Source organism: Dendrobates tinctorius, unplaced genomic scaffold (assembly GCF_039654945.1).
Source record: "Dendrobates tinctorius isolate UK_male_01 unplaced genomic scaffold, ASM3965494v1 ptg000086l, whole genome shotgun sequence".
Lineage (NCBI taxonomy): Eukaryota > Metazoa > Chordata > Amphibia > Anura > Dendrobatidae > Dendrobates > Dendrobates tinctorius.
The window spans coordinates 50,306,335-50,326,895 of NW_027361754.1; the positions used below are offsets into that span (position 1 = coordinate 50,306,335).

At 41.0% G+C, this 20,561-nt stretch overlaps 1 protein-coding gene across 1 annotated transcript in view; it reads right to left on the reverse strand.

Moving 5' to 3' along the window:
• PLCH2 (phospholipase C eta 2) overlaps positions 1-20,561 on the reverse strand; it is an 891,775-nt gene that overhangs the window by 187,048 nt on the left and 684,166 nt on the right. Inside the window, exons 7-8 of the mRNA XM_073585390.1 lie at positions 8,205-8,298; positions 2,603-2,806 (exon numbers count right to left, since the gene is read on the reverse strand). Of these exons, the coding sequence (XP_073441491.1) occupies positions 2,603-2,806; positions 8,205-8,298 (298 nt within the window). The remainder of the gene's footprint in view (positions 1-2,602; positions 2,807-8,204; positions 8,299-20,561) is intronic.

The window sequence follows — 20,561 nt, forward strand, 5'->3', positions numbered from 1 at the left end:
CTGTTGCTCATAGCAACCGATCACAGCTCAGCTTCTTTTGAACAGCTCTGGTAAAATAAAAGATGCTGCGTGATTGGTTGGTGATACACACATACATATACATATATACAGTATATAAAGTTCAATGTGTGTGTGCATGTATGTGTGTATGTCCGGGATTGGCATCTGCACCGTCACAGATACAGCCACAAAATTTTGCACAGTCACACGTCTGGACCCCGAGAGAGTCATAGGCTATGCTGTGAGGCAAAATTTTAACCACGCGCGTTCCAATTCACCAAACAATTTTTCCTATTATTCTTATCATTTCTATGGTGTTATCGTCCTTCTGTAAAGCTGGAAATAACACAATTTATTACCGTGCCAACTCAGACCACCCTCTGACACAGACTGCAGGGGGAGTCCAGTATCACACAGGATAGGATTAGATACATGGCTCAGCAGTCAGTATCACAGAGGATAGGATTAGATACACAGCTCAGCAGTCAGTATCACACAGGAGATAATTAGACACATGGCTCAGCAGTCAGTATCACACAGGATAGGATTAGATACACAGCTCAGCAGTCAGTATCACACAGGATAGGAATAGCTACACGGCTAAGCAGACAGTATCACACAGGATAGGATTAGATACATGGCTGAGCAGTCAGTATCACACAGGATAGGAATAGATACACGGGGCTCAGCAGTCAGTATCACACAGGATAGGATTAGGTACATGGCTCAGCAGTCAGTATCACACAGGATAGGGTTAGATAAACAGCTCAGCAGACAGTATCACACAGATTATTATTAGATGCACGGCTCAGCACACAGTATCACACAGAACAGGATTAGATACATGGCTCAGCAGTCAGTATCACACAGGATAGGATTAGATACACGGCTCAGCAGTCAGTATCACATAGGATAGGATTAGATACACAGCTGAGCAGTCAGTATGACACAGGATAGGAATAGATACATGGCTCAGCAGTCAGTATCACACAGGATAGGATTAGATACACAGCTCAGCAGTCAGTATTACACAGGAGAGGATTAGACACACGGCTCAGCAGTCAGTATCACACCGGATAGGATTAGATACACAGCTCAGCAGTCAGTATCAAAAAGGATAGGATTAGATACACAGCTCAGCAGTCAGTATCACACAGGATGGGAAAAGCTACAGGCTCAGCAGACAGTTCACACAGGATAGGATTAGATACTTAGCTCAGCACACAGTATCACACAGAATAGTATTAGATACACGGCTCAGCAGACAGTATCACACAGAATAGGATTAGATACACGGCTCTGCAGTCAGTATCACACAGGATAGGATTAGGTACACAGCACAGCAGAAGGTATCACACAGGATAGGATTAGACACACAGCTCAGCAGTCAGTATCACACAGGAGAGGATTAGATACACTGCCCAGCAGTCAGTATCACACAGGATAGGATTAGATACACGGCTGAGCAGTCAATAACACATGATAGGATTAGATACACTGCTCAGCACTCAGTATCACACAGGATAGGGTTAGATACACAGATACCCATGTTGTTTATCAAAAGGCTCTTGAATGAGTTGAAAATAAAATACTATCAGTACTTGGGTAATAGTTTAGTTAATTTGTGTTGTAAATCTGTAGTGTTGAATATATGATGTGAAATGCTTTTATGTGCAATATAATCATTATAAATTGTTATAACTAACCACAGTTGGTTACTATGCCGAGGAAACGCCGGGCTCTTCAGCTAGTATAAAATATATATATATATATATATATATATATATATATATATATATATATATATATAGAGATATATATAGTCTTTGATGTAAGGTGCAGCTCACGGAGACTCCAGACTGACTTCTGGGTGAAGATATAGCAACAGATGCAAAGATCCAGCATCCCCAGGAAAAGGGTAAGTATATGAAATTATTATTTTATTGGTGACATGGTTAAAAATGAAAAAAAATCAAAAAGATGACATGTAGAATAATTAAAAGGACATAGGTCTATGCGTTTCGAGCTTAACTGCTCTTCGTCCATGTCACAAATAAAATAATGCTTTAATATACGTACCCTTTTCCTACAGATGTCGGATCTTATTTGTTCCATGACCCCCCGCTGATCTGCAAAGAAATGTAACGAATGCAGAAGAGGTTATTAAAGAAAAAAATAGGTTCTTGTTAAAGCTCCAACATGACCGCATAGGCGGTTATAAGACACAATACTATGTCTGAAGCCTCCACTAGGTGGAGCTTTCGTGGTGACCGCATACATTTATTTGATGTTTGCATGCCTAGCTACCCTTACTGGCCAGAATTTTATTCATTACCACTGTCTTTGCAGTGGATTTGGAACTCTGTATAGTAAAAACAGATTCCCTCACTACCCCAGAGATCATTATTATTATTATTTTTTTTTACTATTGCCGAGAGCCAAAGCAGGGAGCTGATCATATTTTCCTGCAGTGCCACTGATACATTCAATCATACAAATGTCCTTAACAGTGCTGCAGTACATACAGTGTCCTCCCTTGTTATGTATAGCGTCCTCCTTTATTTCATAATGAGTCCTCCCTTATGTTTTTGCAGTTCCTTACCTTCTACACAGCGACATCCAGCCTGTAAGACCCAGGAATACATATCCACACGAGACTGAGACATGAGCTGGTCACCCATCAGATAGGTGTTATGGGAGGATGCAATGAAATAGTTGCTTAGTGGCAAGGTCATGTCTTGATTCACTTGATGATGTTCCGGATTGAAGATATCTCCTGCTGGGCTGCGCATGTAGTTGGTGAAACCTGTTAGCAATGAATCACAAGCAAGTATAAGATTCAATATCTGTCAAAGACATGATCTCAATTCCAAACGGATCCTCCCCATGATTTATGGATAAACTTTTCACAGATGACAAAGTGATGAATTCCCTTTAGAAATGCATTCAATCTGATAACTTTATAACCTTGGTCTTCACCGGTCAATAACCTTGTCATATCAGTCTGTACAGCAATGCGAGGGTTATTATTCAGGAAAAGGGCTGTCTTCATCAGGTATCACACAAACAAACAGATTCTCTCCCTTGTATTATTCTGTAATGGTTCCATTATCCTTACGCAGGCTATTCAATTGTCAGCACTGGACCAAAAAAAAGGGAAATTTGTATGTAACACGCTGCATGCACTAACCGCACATTATATCACTGGCATATATACTAAAAAAACACTATCCAAAAGTCCTACTCTCATTCGTACTGGGATTTCTGCAAAAAAAAAAAAAAAAAAGCAAAAATCTAGTTTTGCTGCTATTGTTTGTCTATGGAAACTGTATGGCTATGTGCGTAACGCCATCCTTCCGATAAAGTTTTTTCATTTATGCACTTTTTTTCTTCCAAAAGCAATAACTTTTTATTTTTTATCAACATACAGGTTTTTGTTTTTCTTTTGCGCGGGACAAATTGTAATTTTGAACTGAGGCCTTAAATTTTACAATATGTCATGTACTGAAGAATGGAGAATAATGATGTCTAAATGCGGTGAAATTATGAAAATAATGCAAATTTTCCCCTTGTCTTTTGGGGCTTTATTTGTATGGTGGTTAGTCTTTGGTTAAAAAAGAAACCTGATTCTTTATGCGACTGGTTATGGCTAGAAGAAAGCTGCATATTTTCTTTTTAACCCCTTCATGATAGGTATTTTCGTTTTTGGGATTTAGTTTTTTTGCTCCCCTTCTTCCCAGAGCCATAACTTTTTTATTTTTTAGTCTAAATGGCCATGTGAGGGTTTGTTTTTTGCGGGACAGGTTTTGCACTTGAACGACACCATTGTTTTTAACATATTGTGTACTGGAAAATAGGAAACTGCAAAAACAATGCAATTCCACATTTTTTTTAGCATGTTCACTAAATGCTAAAACTGACCTGCCATTACGAATTCATACACACTAAACGTGTCTAGGTTTTTTTTTTTTTTTTTTAATTTAAATGGTGAAAATGAAATCCAAACTTTTGTAAAAAATTTTTTTTAAAAAGGCGCCATTTTCCAAGACCTGCAGCGTCTCCATTTTTCGTGATCTGGGGCTGGGTGAGGGCTTATTTTCTTGTGCACCGAGCTGACTTTTTATTGATACCATTTTGGTGTAGATATGATCTTTTGATCGCCCGTTATTGCATTTGATTGCAATGTAGTGGCGACCAAAAAAACATAATTCTAATTTTCATCAGATCACCTGTGTGTAGCAGAAATGCTCTCTTGCTATGAGCACCGACCACTGGGCAGTGCTCATCGCAATCTGGCTATGACAACCATATAGGTCTGCTGGAGACCTCTGGTTGTCATGCCAATCCATCGGTAACCCGCTATCATGTGACGGAGTCACCGATGGGCAGGATTTCTGAACCGTTTCCAGTAAGTGCAAGTTAAATGCCACTGTCAGTGATTGACAGCGGCATTTAACAGGTTAACAGCCGTGGATGGATCGTGATTTCATGCGTGGTTGTTAGAGGCACATATCAGCTGTTCAAAACATCCGACATGTGCCTGAAAAGATGTGGGCTCAGCACCGGAGCCCACATCGAAGGGAGGGAGTCTGACTTCTGTGTACTATTGCGCCCAATGTCAGGAAGGGGTTAAATATATTTTGGTGGTTAAAAAAAAAGAAAAATACATGCAATTTTTGAATTTTTTTTTTCTTTTATAGAGTTTTATGAGAGCTTATTTTTTGTGTACCAAACTGTTGTTTTTATTGATACCGATTTCAGTTACATACAATATTTACGTTGATTATTATTGCATTTTTTGGGGGAAGGTGCACTAAGAATTTTAAACCCACAGCAAAGAAAACCTGGCCATGGTCTGTGAATGACCGTATGAAAAAGCTGGTGTAGAAAACTTAATTGAGACTCAGAAATTTAACAGAGGCACATCCAAACAATACTCTAGTAAAAAAAAAAAAACAGCAATCTATAATTACACAAATATATACAAGCACAAACCTCCTGAAGAAGCCGGCTAAACCAACAATAAGTATGGGGACTGTTTATGCCACATGGATTGATTGTAGACCCCCTGTTTATTGCATAGTGGGAATATTTCATCCACAATGTAATTGTTACACTTCACTTTGATGCCGCATTAGTTTTTGCACATTAGGATCAGTTACAACTGAGCATCTTTCTCCCAATACTGATTTTCGTCCATCCATAAATTTCTGCGTGAATCCATGTGGGGAGCCATTTGATTTTTTATTTTAGTCATGGCCAAGTTTTTATTAGCACTTGTGTGTGAATCGATTTGCAGGACCTCAGATCACCAATAGTCTGTAGCTGCCAAATTGGAGCCCTAGAACCACCCCTTACCTGATGGCATCTGCGGCTCTCCTTTGGTTTAGCCTACCTGGCGCGATATCATCATTTTCAAGTTGATACACACGATGCCATCAGGTAAGGGGCGGTTCTCAGGGCTCCCATCCAGCGACCACTAATTGACGTGGCTGGGTTTTGTGAAAGGATTTGCATCAACTCTAGAGATTTTACACCATATGTGGTGTCGTTTTCATGTATTGTTTTAGACTTTGTAACCACTTACGGTAGTTGTGGGTGTATACATAAAAAGGAATATCCACTAGTATGAAACACATTTGAAACGTAAACCGGGTGATGGAAAAAAAATTGCACCATGTCACACTTTGTTCTCCACCGTTCTTCTGGCTGCTTCTTCTGCCGATCTCTGCAAGCTATCAGTAGTCCTTAATGGCTGAAGCATTTACATTCTGTCCAAGCGGGAATGATCAATGGCTAAGAATGAATGAGAAGGCTGCAGCTGATCAGTGACCACTGATTGGTTGCAAAGAACATGTGACAACCCTAATGGAAGAAGCAGCTAAGAGACCGGCGGGGGTCACATTCTGAAGTACTGAGAAGCAGCATGGTCTGGTAGGCAAGATTTTTCTTGATACATTAATCACATGAAGGGGAATAAAACTATGCACATTTTATATGGTTGTAATATTCACTATTTCATTTGTCACCAGGTGAAGGTAGAGAAGAGTTCATTCTGCAAGATCATGTAATTTAATCACTGGATGAGCTCTTCTGACAGATTAACTCCTACTAATTATAGGATTACCAAAGAATTACAAAAAAAAATTAAATCTTTAATTCCTAGGAGAATCCAAAGGCTTGTGTCACTTCATTTGTCCCAGGTAATGACAGTCATCATTATTGTCACTACCGACACTACAGAATGTAGTACAACCAATTAAATGATGATTGCATGTTCAAGGGCATTTAAGGACTAAAAAATAAAATTTACAACAAATATAAAATGTTTTGAAAAACAAAAAAATGAATAAGATTAAAAATCGCTCAACTTTCCTCAATTCATAAAAAAACACTAAATAGAAACACTAAATAGAAAGAAAAACATTTTGCACCCGTAAAATTCTGATGTATGAAAATATAAAATTACGGTAATTAGCCCCTACGATAAACTACGTAAAGAAAAAAAATAAAATTAAATTAATTTTTTTTTTGTTCACAGCACCCCCACAAAAAAAGTGTAATAAAAAGCCAGCACAACATTGTATGTATCCCAAATGGCATGAATACAAAAGCAAACCGGTATACAGCCCCATTGGTGGAAAAATGAAAATGTCTCCGGTCTCGAAAAATTGGAACACAACCAATTATTATTTATCTTTTTACAAAGTTCTCAATTTTCTTAACCATTAAAATATTTATAAAAACTATTCAAATATAGTCTCATCGTAATCATAATAACCTGAGGAATCACATTGTCAAATTACTTTTATTGCATAACAAACGCCGTTAGAAACAAAACCTCCCAAAACCCTGTGCCATAGTTCACACTAAGGGAGCCTGCAGGTGAGTGGATGAAAAATCATCAGAGTTTTCTGGATGAAACTCTTTTCATCCCTGTGCCATCGGTGTGTTCGTTTCATATGGCAAAGTGATGCCTGTGTGCTATATTTTCATACATTAAAGCACAAACATGATAGCATAGTTTTATAGGTTTATAATAGAAATCTAGCCATAAAATTAAGATGCCACTCTAATGGTCCGCACAGGATCAGATTGTTTTTTTCCTCGGACCCATAGACATGTACAGTCGGACCAAGAAAAAAATAATTCATAAAGCACCTGGATTTATACGCTCGTTTGCATGAGCCCTTAAAGGGAACCGGTCATGTAAAATAAAGCTATTAACCTGCAGGAATGAGGTTAATCTGCAGGTTATTAGCGTTCTGACACCTGTCTGTGCTGGCACCAAGAGCCCCGCTGCCAGGAGGAAATGAGCTTCATTGCTCCCAGCAGCATTCAGCGTCCAGCAAAATGTGTGGTACCGCATGGTTTCAGTCATCACTGCTATAACTGAAAGCCGAACACTGCCAGGTGGAATAAAGCTCATTTTCTCCCAGCAGTGGGGCTTTCATTGGGGTTAATCTGCAGGTTAATAGCGTTTTGACACTGTTTGACACTGGCTCCGAGAGCCCCGCTTACGGGAGGAAATAAGCTTTATTGCTCCCAGCAGTGTTCAGCTTCCAGTCATAGGGGTGGTGCTGCATCATTTCAGTCACCACCCCCATGACTGAATGCCGAACGCTGCCAAGGGGATTAAAGCTCATTTTCTCCCGGCAGTGGGGCTCTCGGTTCTCTTTAAACTCATTACAAAGTTGCAGGAGTATAAAAATTAAAAGTTACACAACTTCTATGATTTTTCCACTTCTTTAGTTCATTATATGGTAAAAGTAAAATGGTGAAAATCATACTGATTAAAAAAACACAAGCTGTTGTATTGTACGTAATGCAGAAAAATACAAAATTCTGCTGCTTGGAAGGAAGGCAGGAAAAAGGGAAAGTGAAAGGCTGTTCCTGAAAAGGTTAAAGTGGAATTCTATAAAGAACCCAACAATAGTACAGAGACGAGGGCTGCCTACTGGGAAATGCACATCCCCTTTAATCCATATATAACCAGATTATCAGAGATACCATGGCACAAGCAACATAACACTAAGCCGGGGACCTTATCGGAGGCTGGCAGTTTGCAAACTTGGACTAATAGAAAAGCATGCTGTGAAACCAAATCATGCACCATCTGGCGACCTGTGGGCTATCCTAACCCATTAGTGCTCCGTGCAGTAACTAATGAGGTGCAATGCCATACACTGTCTGTATGTACATACCATCAATCCCCAACACGCCTTCCTTTTTGTTTTCCGGGCAGGGCTCGAATTTCTCCACGATGTCCAGGCAGTACTCCTTAGTTACATTCATCATCTGCAGAACAAGTAATAAAAAGAGATAAATCCAGAGTGGATAATCTGATTTCACAAGCCACTAGCATCAACCTTTATCAGACGCAGCAATCCAATTCCGGACCCTAATGCTGGAGGGCTGCTAATCGCCCAATAGGATTCCTCATACCGTCATTCGGTGTCAAGTTCAATAGCGGTCAGCAGCCATTACCGCTCATCGGCAGCCGCTGATCAGAGGCCGACACGCTGCACAGTCTAATTCTGCTCTTGGAGGTCACATTGTTCTGAAAGTATTAAGCCTGCGGGGTATCAGTGTGAACAGCACTCCAATTGTCACAGAGGATCTTGTACAGAGGGATTAAGGGGATTCGCTTATTGTATTAAGCTACTAATGCAAGGAAGGTAAAATTGTTTGACCCTATAAGCTCTGAACCCAAAAAAATAAAAAAAGCTGCAGATACTTTTCTGGAATTTGGGCAACAATTCAAATTTCTTACAATACACATTGAGTTCATTACAACATGCTAGTGAAACATGTGACAGAGTATCAATAAATCATGTTTTGTTTTTCTTAAAGATATTCATCTTGGGATATGTTAAGGACACATCTATAGCGATAGATTAGATCGATATGAGACCAATGGGCGCCATTGGTATCAGATTAGCTGTGAATTTAATAGATGGGTTTGATTATCTATTTTGCACTTGCAATTTTATTAATATTCTATCAGTAGATATAAGATGTCATATCTTACACATTAGAGCAAAGTTGGCTAAACTCCCTGACTGCAACTATATTATGTCTATGGGGGATCTCACAAAACTTGCCCACTACATAATGCCAGAAAAAAGGATCGGCATGCTAAATTTCAAAGTTCGATCCATTTGTATCTGGCGGCAGTTTACTCTATTCTTTCAATTTGTACATGCATGATTGGTCTAATCGAGCATGCATGTGTGTAGGGTTATTGCATAAGAAAACAGTAAACAAATATTACAGGAGTAAGTCATCTTTAATTTCAACTCTAAATTGGCACATGAAGCAACTATTAGAGTAAGGGCTAATTTACGCGTACATGTTTCATCCATGATTATCTCAGATAGCACTCGTACCTGCAATAGTCTATGGTCTTGATTTTTCCCGTACCGAGAGGTCTGCGGAAAATCACAGAGACATGTCTGATCGGTTGTATCAAATTAAATTCAAGGCAATGGCTTGGTGAAAAAAAAAAAAAAAATCAACCCGTACTTGATTGACATCCGAGTGTGGTCCGATTTTCACGGACTGTTAGAAAGGAGAGGGTGGAGAAACTTATTGTTTTACAATTCTTCATGTACGAGACCAAACTCTGACCAAACTTGATCAATTTTTTTTCAATGAGGCCAGACAGGACAGAGAAAGAAAAATGAAGTGAAACAGAAAAGAGCAGATAAGTGCGACGTAACGTTTCATGTAAGTAGGGTGACTGCATGACCTAGTGGCATAAGCAAGGGGTAAAGCTGGGGGGGGCAACAATTCACTCTGCCTTAGGTTATAGTTAAAGATGAGCAAACGTGCTTGTCATTACTCAGTTATCGCTTGAGTATCACGGTGCTCGAATGTACTCGTTACTCGGTGAGCTTTGGGCTGTGCTCGATGTAAAAACTCAAATCCCTGCCCAAATCTTTGGTGCCTCTTAAACAGCCAATAATCATGCATGGATTACCTACGCATCACTGTAATGTCGTAGTCATCATGGCTGTAGCAGTACTGGGGTGGGTTGGCTGGCCGTGTGATATCATGAGGAGTTATAAATGAACAAGCACCGCATGGCTCAGCACACTAACGCCATTGCACTGCTCTGACACTTCGTATTAAGAGGGAGAGACTGCTTGTCTAGGTCTGTGAGTGCACAGTATAACAAATTAGAGGCTTGTAGTGTTGATACTGGTGCTGAAGCTGAACCATCATACTACAAGCCCTTCTAAGAGCCAATGGCGGATCTTAATAGTGGCGTATCCAGGGGGGCGCAGTCGAGCCGCCCGGCCGCCTAATGCAGCGGTCTGCAGTATGCCAGTATCTCCCTCCCTCCCTCCCCCCCCCCCGGCGGCTGTGTTCTGCCGCTACCAGTCCTGGGAGTCGGCAGTTCTCTGTGTCGGCTGTCAAGCTGACAGCAGACGCAGAGAAGGAGGCCGCGCCGACTCCCAGGCAGCAATTGTACTTGGCGTCTATAGACGCCAGTACAATTGAAGCTCTGACCGCCGGGTCAGAGCGACGTCAGCAGCGTGATCAGGTCTTGTGATCACGCTGCTGACGTCACTCCCGGCGCCCAGAGCGAACGCTGGTGGTAAGTGTGCTCCTCTGTGGAGCTGAAGAACCACCGAAGATGGGGATGGGGGTTAATGAGCGGAGATGGGGGTTAATGAGTGGAGAGGGGGGTTAATGTGGGGGTGGGTGTTAATGAGTGGAGATGGGGGTTAATGAGTGGAGATGGGGGTTAATGAGTGGAGATGGGGGTTAATGAGTGGAGATGGGGATTATTGTGCGGGGGTTAATGAGTGGAGATGGGGATTAATGTGCGGGGGTTAATGAGTGGAGATGGGATTAATGTGGGGATGGGGGTTAATGAGTGGAGATGGGGGTTAATGAGTGGAGATGGGGGTTAATGAGTGGAGATGGGGGATTAATGAGTGGAGATGGGGGATTAATGAGTGGAGGGGTTAATGAGTGGGGATGGGGGTTAATGTGTGTGGGGGATTTGGAGTGGGGGTACATAATGTGTGGGGGGGATTTGGAGTGGGGGTACATAATGTGTGGGGGGATTTGGGAGTAGGGACGAGGGGTTATTGAATAGGGATGGGGGGTACTTAATGTGTGTGGGGGATTGGGGATGGGGGGATTTGGAGTGGGGATGGTATTTAATGTATGTGGGGAGATTTGAGGACACAAAATGAAGAGTATGTATGAGGGCATGTATGAGGAAACAGTATGGGGGATGGGTGCAGACAGTAAGGGGTGCGAACGGGTGAATGCATGTGGACACAGTATGGGGAGTCGGGGATATGTGTGAGCAGACAGTATAGAGAGTGAGGGGGTAAATATATGAGGAGACAGTATGAGGAGGGAGGGGAATAGTGTGAGGAGACAGTATATTGCAGATATTTGTATTTAGGGGCATTATAATGACACTTCTATCTTTAAGGGGATCGTGTGGAGATTTGCTGCAGAAGACCGGAGAAGATGGAAGTCTGCAGAGACGAGATGTGGATGAGCAAACTCATCATGGGGTCTGGACAAGAAGAAGAAAAGGAGACCGACTGCAGAGACGACGTCATATATAAGGTACCTGGATGTAAATGTTATTTGTGCTACTGACTTATTCTCATGTTTTTTATTTATGTCAGGAGCATTACAGGGGTTGTCCAGGTCTGTGCTGAGTCTGCAGACATTCTATGTGACTGCAGACTTCTGAATTCTCACAGTGCTCACTGAATGCTGTCAGGATTCTCTCGTGCTGGTAATTTACATACATGCGGTCACATGCTGACTAGACATGTGTGGCCTCACTCAATGAAAGTGAACGGAGCGAGGCCGGGCACGTCTAGTTGGAATGTGGCCAGAAGTATACAAATCACATACTTGTGTTGACATGACTGTATATCGGCAAGGGAGAATCCTAAATGTGTGCAGTGCATTCGTTGTGAGAATTCAGAAGCTGCAATGTCAGGATTCAGCTCTGCAGGTTCCAGTACTCATCACATGGACACCTCACTCATATGCGATTTTCATAGTTATGGTCCTGTGACAACGAGCTTCTCTTCCTGCTTTCAGTTTTTTACTGAACATTGAGAGCATTAGGGAGAGCAGCTCGTGGGTACATGACTAACTGTGCAAGTCGCATATGTACTTGGGGGGGGGGGGTACACGTGGTGGAATGGTGGCGGGTTTTCCGTATGGACCCGCAGCAAACCAAGTGCTGCGGTCCGTACGGCTGTCAATTCCCGCACGGGGACCGCAGCGCTCAGGTGGGAAGGGGGGTACAGGGGCCCAGGTTTTATGAACAGCCCCGGGCCCATAGTCCACTTAATCTGCCACTGCTAAGAGCTAATCATTTGCTTTGCTGTTTGTATCACATACATTTTGCATTTAGTCTAGGGAGGAAGAGAGTTGCAGGTGCAGAGTGAGTGGCAGAATATTGTCTCTAGGCAGGCATTAGGGCTTTGTAGTCCCTTGCTAAATATATAGCTGCAGCATTTCTTTATTTTGTGTGAAAATATTGAATTTATTGTGTGATCAATTGAGTATTACTTGCTGTTCTGCCCATTCTGTGCAGGAACATATTTTTAAGTGCTGTTCCAGCTATCGCCAGTAGGTGTCATAAGTTGCCCTTATCTTTTTATCCATGCGTTTGGAATCTTCTGTTCCCCAAATGGTTAACTGTTCAGAACCGCCTCTTCTTCCTGCCCTGGTCAACAACATGTAACCATTTTCAGCCCTTAGTAGCTCACATCTGCTCATCTCCCTGCAAAACCATTGCTTATAACAAGTGGATTCCGGTAAGGTTTAATGCATTTATGTAAACTATGCTATGCATCTGTGTTAGCAGCCATAATGCAGCCCCCCATGATGTTTGCAATGCATGTTCGTTATATGCATCCTCTGGATATGCATTCTCTGTTCAGTTAGTGCAAAGCTTTCAGCCATTAGTTGTTTTAGATATCTTTCTCTTTTACTGCTGTGTATGTTGTACTGCTCAGCTTCTATATAATGCATGCTGCCAATATAACATCATCCTGTTTTAATGCTACTGTTGTGATAATACCTTGTATTGCTGTGATTACCTGCCAGTTTTTGTGTATTGTATATTATCTACCAGTACTGACATGCTGCATTATCTGTCTCTTATAGTTTTTACCTTAATCATCCACATTTTGTACATCAATCTGCTGAATCATCTATAACTGTGTGCAACAATCTCTGATAACATTTACAACGTTGTACAACAACCCCTGATCTTATCTACTGCTGTGTTCTACTATACCATCTATCATCATCTCCCATTGTTGTCCATATCATCCCAATAAATAATAGACTTAAGCGCCCATACAGTCTTGTTTCTGGGAGTGGATGAAAGGTTAAGCCGTACGCTGGAATCCACACAGCGTCATACGTGGAAGAAGGCAGAACACTTGCTTTTTGGTACATTTTTGTGTTATATAACACTCCAATTAAACTTTAAATGTTGTTAAATTTCTCATCATAAAGTATTTTGTGGCCTGGGGTACATTTCTGTGATATCTAACACTTCCAAAAAAGCATTTTAAAATTGTTCTGCTAGCTAGACAGTTTTCTTTGGTCTGGGGAACATTTTTTTGAGATATAATAACACTCCAAAAAAGTGTTAATTTTGTTTGCTGTATTCAGTTAGTCATCCATACAGTGTAACATGCTTACTGGGTGACAATGATGGCAGAACAACGTGAAACTCCTGAGTGAGTGACCAGAGGAATATTGTAGCCAGAGGAAGCTGACTCAATAGCAAAGGTGGCAGGATTGCTGGTATGAAGTGGGTATGATCCCAGAAGGAAGGGAGCAGTATGAACCCTTCTTGAGGAATGGATGGGCCTGGGAGAGGCTTCTTGAGGAGGCTCAAGATGAAGGAGTGTACTGGCCTTGGGGTTACCCACCTCTTATGTGGGAGCAGCCAATTGTGCCGGATACAGAGGGGGCTATTGCCTGTTTCTTTATGTCGGGGGCTCTTGCACTACTGGAAGTCAGGTCACTAACAGCCCAGAAACCTGGGAATCGGGCTCCAGGAAGTAGGTGGAGGCAGTCCCCCCAGCCTTCTGAGGAAGGAAACCTGAAGAGGATTACTGTATCAACCTCCTTATAATTTTTTACTGGCTTTGTACAAAGCCTTTATGAGTGTAAGAGTACAGCAACTGCACTTTAAAAATATTTGAAAGAGGCCCACCAGTTATTGCCTTTAAAGGGTCTATGGATGACCTGCCTCAATTTTTCCTGGCTTTGCACATTCTGTAAAGTCTTTATAAGTGTAGAAGTACATAAACTAAACTTTCAAAATATTTACATTCCAATTTCATGCATACTGTTTAACGTACAGTAGTTATTGGTACATTATGGTGGTATGTAAAACTCCAAATAAGCGTAGTATTCTTGGTCTGGGACACATTTCTGTGATATCTAACCCTCTAAAAAACCGCTGAAAAATGTATTGGAATTAAATTACTCATCCATAGTATTGTGTGTTCTGGGTACATTTCAGTGGTACACAGCCTAAAAAAAAAAAAATTGTTCAAAAATATATTGGTATTTTTCTCATCCATAGAGTGTTACGTCTTAGATACCACCGAAATGCACCTAACACACCAAAAATTTTGTTCAAAAATTTTTCAGTATAATATTGCTCATCCTTAGATTATTACATGTTCTTGGGTACAGTTTGGTGGTATATATAACGCTACAAAAAAGCAGTGAGAAATTTGCCTGGATTCAATTACTCATCCATACAGTTTAACATGCTTTCTGTTACATTTTGGTGTTCTATAAAAATTCAAAAAGTCTTGAAAAAATGTTTATGGATTCAACGATTCATCCATACACTAAAATGGTTATTTGTTACATTTCGCTGGTATATTTTAAAAAAAAAAAAGCTTCCAAAATTTTTTATGGATTCAGTGAGTCATGCGTTGTATATAACTACGGTGGCTTAAAATAAAAAAAAATAAAAAAATGCTTGGTACAGTTCACAAAATATTTTTGCTCAAAAACTTGACTATTGTCATATATATACTGTAGAACCTACTTTGTGTGAGATTTTGTTGGTTAAAATAAAATCCAACATTGACCTACTAGGGGTGTACACTTTCAGATTGTAATTTTTGGCAGGCTTTGCACTTCACGCATAGCCTTTATGAGTCTAGGAGTACGATTCCATGACAATTTGAACATTATGTGTATGAGGTCCTCCTTTTTGTCTAATACAGGATGTATCAGAGTTCATCTTACATCACATTTTGGCAGTTCTTGTTCCTTCATATAAATTACACTGAAATTTCAATTTGGGTTTACTTAAATTATTATTCTTTAAAAAAATGCCTTTTAAATTTTGCCTCATATACAAGTCATTATACAGGAAGGAATGTTTTGTAACTTTTTTCATGTAAACTCCAATTTCTTGTCAATTTTGAATGTTTTATTGTCAGTCCTTAAAGTGGTGTAAAAGCATGACACCATTGTTCTCAGCTGCGATCTGGGAGTCAGAGATGCTCGGAAAATTGCTCGGATTTCCCATTGACTTCCATTATACTTGTTATTTGAAAAGGACATTCGAGCACTACAATTTTCTCGGGTCGAGGAACGAGCACTCAAGCATTTTAGATTAGAGATGAGTGCAGGTATAGCATTTAGATACAGGGTTAGGGCTCCAAAATTAATTTTTCCCTCTGTACAAAAAAAAAAAATCCAGAACTATTATTCCTTTGGGATGAACAAAGACAGACCTCCATAGTTCCAGTATTTGCAGACGATATTTTCAACTTTTACCAATTTTTCATGTTTACAAGCAGCTCTGACAAATTAAACACTCCGCAGACTGCAAACTCAAAAGCTGCCGAAGACATTTTATTAATATAGGGCCGACATGTCTCGTTGGGCATTTAGATCACATCAATTTGAAAACATTAGTAATCTGCGCTCATTAAAAGAAAAAATAATATGAATGAACAGTATCTATAACTGACAAACACGAAATGCCGATCATCAAAGCCCTGAAGACATCCAATTTAGACAATATGGCATCTGCAAACCTATTAGCCAGGAGCCTGCATTCCCAGAAACTCATTAAAACTCACTGATGGCATGTTGCTGCCGGGGTAAATGTTGAGGCGGTGTAATGATTTCTTATAATGCCGAAGATGGTTATGCGTCTAGTACCAGCAGACTGCACCCTTGGAATGGTTTAATATTAAAACACTGTCTTTTTTTGGCTTTCTGACAGCGGGGCACACCGAGCTTTGACCAATGAATTATACAAGCCCAACATCTGCCCTCATGGCCTTCACATCTCCAGGTTCTTCTTGTGAGCAAAACTACACAAGATCAAAAGACATCTTCAGCGCATAGAGAATTGAAGGAGGAAAGCTAAAAAGAATTTGTAAGATTTATTGCACAAAGTATTTGGCCATCCAGAACTTACTTTTGCAGCCCATTTTCCGTTTTAAGAAATAATATTTGAGGTCCTTGTAAAACCAAGTCAAGGAGACACAGATACCTTTAACCCCTATTCACACTGAAGCCGTTCTGGTAATCATTCGATGGCTGTAGACTGTTGGGAGAAGCTTCAGACAACATCATTCAAAAGAGGATGGCAAGGGTCTGATCTGCCAAAACTAGACCCTGCTATTGTTAATAGTTCTCCTTGTTGACCTGTAAGCCCACCAAACACTGTAAGTCCATCTGGCAGCCATCTTGGCCAGCTTTCGCTCGGCCAACTGCTCCTGTGTTCTCTATGAGAGAGCCACTGCCAGAGGTTGTCTACTGCTTCGACATCATACAAGATAGATCATCAATGTTTGATCGGAGTGGGGCACGACACTCGGCATCCCTGCTAATCAGCTGTTCTGTGTCAATAGCAACCAGAACGGCTCAGTTGTGGAGCTGCACAGCGCAGATCAAATCAGTCAATCAATTGGAGGTGGATGAACAGCACCCAGTCGCAGCCACTATACAGTAGAATTAACTGAGCAGTTCCGGACCACGACTGACACCTGATCGGCAAGGGTGCAGGGTGTCACATCCCCACCTATCAGACATTGAGGACCAATCCTAAGGATAGGATAGCTACCAATGTTAAAAGTAGTGGAAAACCTCCAACTCCCCAGACAATTAATTGTCCAGGGCTCCCATATACACAAGACTATCTATTGAACCAGTCGATAGCGGAGAGTTCAGCCAACATTAGCCTAATATGGGTTGGGGCTATAGAGGGGCTTTTTCCATGAGAGCAACAGCACAAGCTAAATATTAGGTCCAAACAGTCAGAACTCCTGTAGGTGGGACGTGTAGATTAAAATAACACCAGGTAACTAACAGATTTTTCCAGATTACGAATATTAATGACCTAGTGGATTTTAGGGTATTAAAGGGAATCTGTCAGAAGGTTTTTTCTATGCAACCAGAAAGCACAATTAAATAGAGGTAGAGACCCTGATTACAGCGATGTGTCACTTACTGGTCTTTGTTTTGCTGTTTCAATACAAAATCAGTGTTTTATCAGCAGGAGATCATTAGAAGACAACTGTTCTGGTGCCTCCTAGCCCATCCCCACCTCGAGCACAGTACAGAGAAAACTGTGTTGTGGGCGGTTATACAGGGCTCAACAACCAAGCTCTGCTAGATCTACAGCAGGGAAAGCTGTGATTCTATCACAACTGCTGTACAAAGTAAACTAAGTGATACATCCCTGGAACCTGATGATAAATTCTCTTTAACACCTTTGTCCGATTTACTTTAAAGGAACAATGTTGCGATACCCAGGGGAGCTGCTTCCACGTAGATGGGGTGCAGGGCGGAGCATACAGCACTGCGGCCTCTTCATATAAATGATCAGTGGGGGGTTTGTCAAGAGTTGGATCACCACCAATATCCCAAAAAATAGGCCATAAATATACTGAACCAGAAAAGAAAATCTTTAGAGTGATTGGAGCATTTTGGATATGTAAAGTAGCCTCTGGGAGCTTTTCTTATGACAAATATACGCGTAAAAAGTAATAAAAAGTCTTCCAAAGTAGACGACGCTCCTTGAATCTCCGGCAAGACTGATGGAGCTGCTGCATGAAAAACTACTTTTTGTGAACTCCGTGAATTGACAATGAACGTGGTAAATCAGACAATCCCCTTCACGTGAAGTCTTCTCCATTTACTACAATAGTAACATTTATTTATCTGTATAATATCATTTTGGAGCTGGCTGCCACTTTCATCTACTTGCAAAAACGTTGTCATTAATTTTGACAATGCAACGAGGATCCAAAAAGTAAGATAATACTCCGCCAATCTGGAAGAAAAGCAGTTTGTAACCGATTCCCTGTCCCAAAATCATTATTCTACAACTGACAAACCTCAATTGCTTTGTCTAAATGAACTCTCCCGGTAGCGATTTCACAAATCTCAAACCCAATCATCTGCTCTGTCATCTGTCTTGATTCTTTTCCATATGTTTTCACAAATCTCCCCGATGATGGATGGTTGTCAGGTTTCCTGCTGATTTCAGAAAATTATTGGCATGTTTATACTAAGTTGGCGAATGTCAGAATTTTCCTGTCTAAATCCTCCTGTCTCCCTTCTAAGAATGTCAATATCATTTTATTCGCCTCTTTTTTATTTTTTAACTTATAGTAATGCCCAGGGCCGGACTGGCCATCTGGCAATTCTGGCAAATGCCAGAAGGGCCTGTCTGGTAGTGGGCTGCTTTGTCTGCTACACTGTTAACAGAATTGGCGTTCTCAAGACACTCATACTGTTAATAGTTGTGACGGAGCACAAAGTCACTGACTCCATCACTTACCCCAGCAGGCCACAGGTATCATTAGAAACATTGGTCTTGTAGTAAATCTTCCTTTCCTCCATTCAGGGTAATATTAGTAATATAACCAGTCCGTACCTGGTAATGCCATTTTATTTAGGGGATGTCTTACAACTACTACCTCACTATGCACTTTTAGGACTGAAAACCTTTAGTTTGGGACTAACATTGGTGGCCCCCGACCAGCAGCTGTTCCTACTATCAGCGGAGGCCGGAACTGTTCCATTACAGAGCTGCACAACATAGCTCCATCAACGCAATAGTGGCTGCTGCCGGTACTGCACATCCATTCCCTTTTTATATGAATAAGAGGCTTATGTGCAGTACCCGGCCGTGGCCACTGTACAGTCGACAAGAGCTGTGTAGGTCCGTAAGGCTATGTGCACACGTTGCGGATTTTGCTGTGTTTCCGCAGCGTTTTTGGCCCTGCGGAAACGCAGCAGTTCCACAGACATGGTACAGTACCATGTTAGCCTATGGCATTTCAAATCCGCTGTGCTCACGCTGCGTTTTTTTCCGCGCGGTTTTGCTGCGGTTTACAAACCGCAGCATGTCAATTGTTTGTGCGGATTCTGCAGCGGTTTCACACCTTTACATAGTAGAGGTGTAAAACCGCAGGCTAATCTGCAGGATATCCGCAGGTCACTTTACCTGCAGTTTTACCTGCGGATCCGCGCGGAAAAACCCGCAGGTGAATCCGCAGCGTGTGCACATAGCCTAAGGCTTCGTTCACATGCTGTGCTTTGGCAGCATTTTTTTGTGTGCTACTTTTCTATGCAAATTAAAAGCTGCTTTTTATAGTAGCAGCAAAGGCTATGAAGTTTCAGAAATCTCATGCACACATTGCTTTTTTTCCCTGATTGAATTGGAAAACTTGCATTTTTAAAAATCTGCAGCATGTCACTTTTAGGGATTTTGCAGGGTTTTTCATTGTCGAAAGCAATGAGTAAGTGCAAAAAACCCTGCAAAACATGCAGCCCTGTGTTTTTGGTGAATAAAACTAATTTTATTAAATATGTGCTGTAGACAAATGACACTTATCTGCAGCAAAAAATGCAGTAAGCATACTTTTTGTAAGCAGCTTTTTTTTTTTTTGCCTTTATTTTGTTAAGAGAGCAGGTTTTACCTGTAGAAAAAAAAAGCAGCAAAAAAGACTAACGTATGAATGTGGCCTTAACTGAGCATGACTCCGGCTGATCGCAGGGATGCTGGTTGTCAAAGCATCTCCTCCGACTAGACATTGATCACCTATCCTAAGGATAAGCCATCAACCCCTTTAAGAAACAAAGAACAAAGCAGTTTTCATTCTTTCTGATTTGAGCAGTCTATATATTACTTAAAGCGGTTGTCTCATCTTGCAAAATAGGTAAAATTGCAAAAAGTGCTTGTGAAAAGCATTATTGCCATTTACCTCTTATTAAAAATCTTCTCCATTCTCAAGAACGGAGAGATTTTTAGATCTATAGCATACTGCTCATTGCTTAGGTTACTGGTGAACACTGAACTCTCAGAGATGGCTGGTTTGCCGGGCAAAGGAGCATGTGTCACAGGTATTTGGAGGAAGTGACACAGAAGCACATTGCAGGGGTGAACAATTACTCGTTTTATCAATAAAGGGGTAACCTCCTTGCAGGAAAAAACAGAAAATAAACAGGTAAAGGCTGAGGGGTACAAAGGGAAAGGGTAATTCAGAATGGCA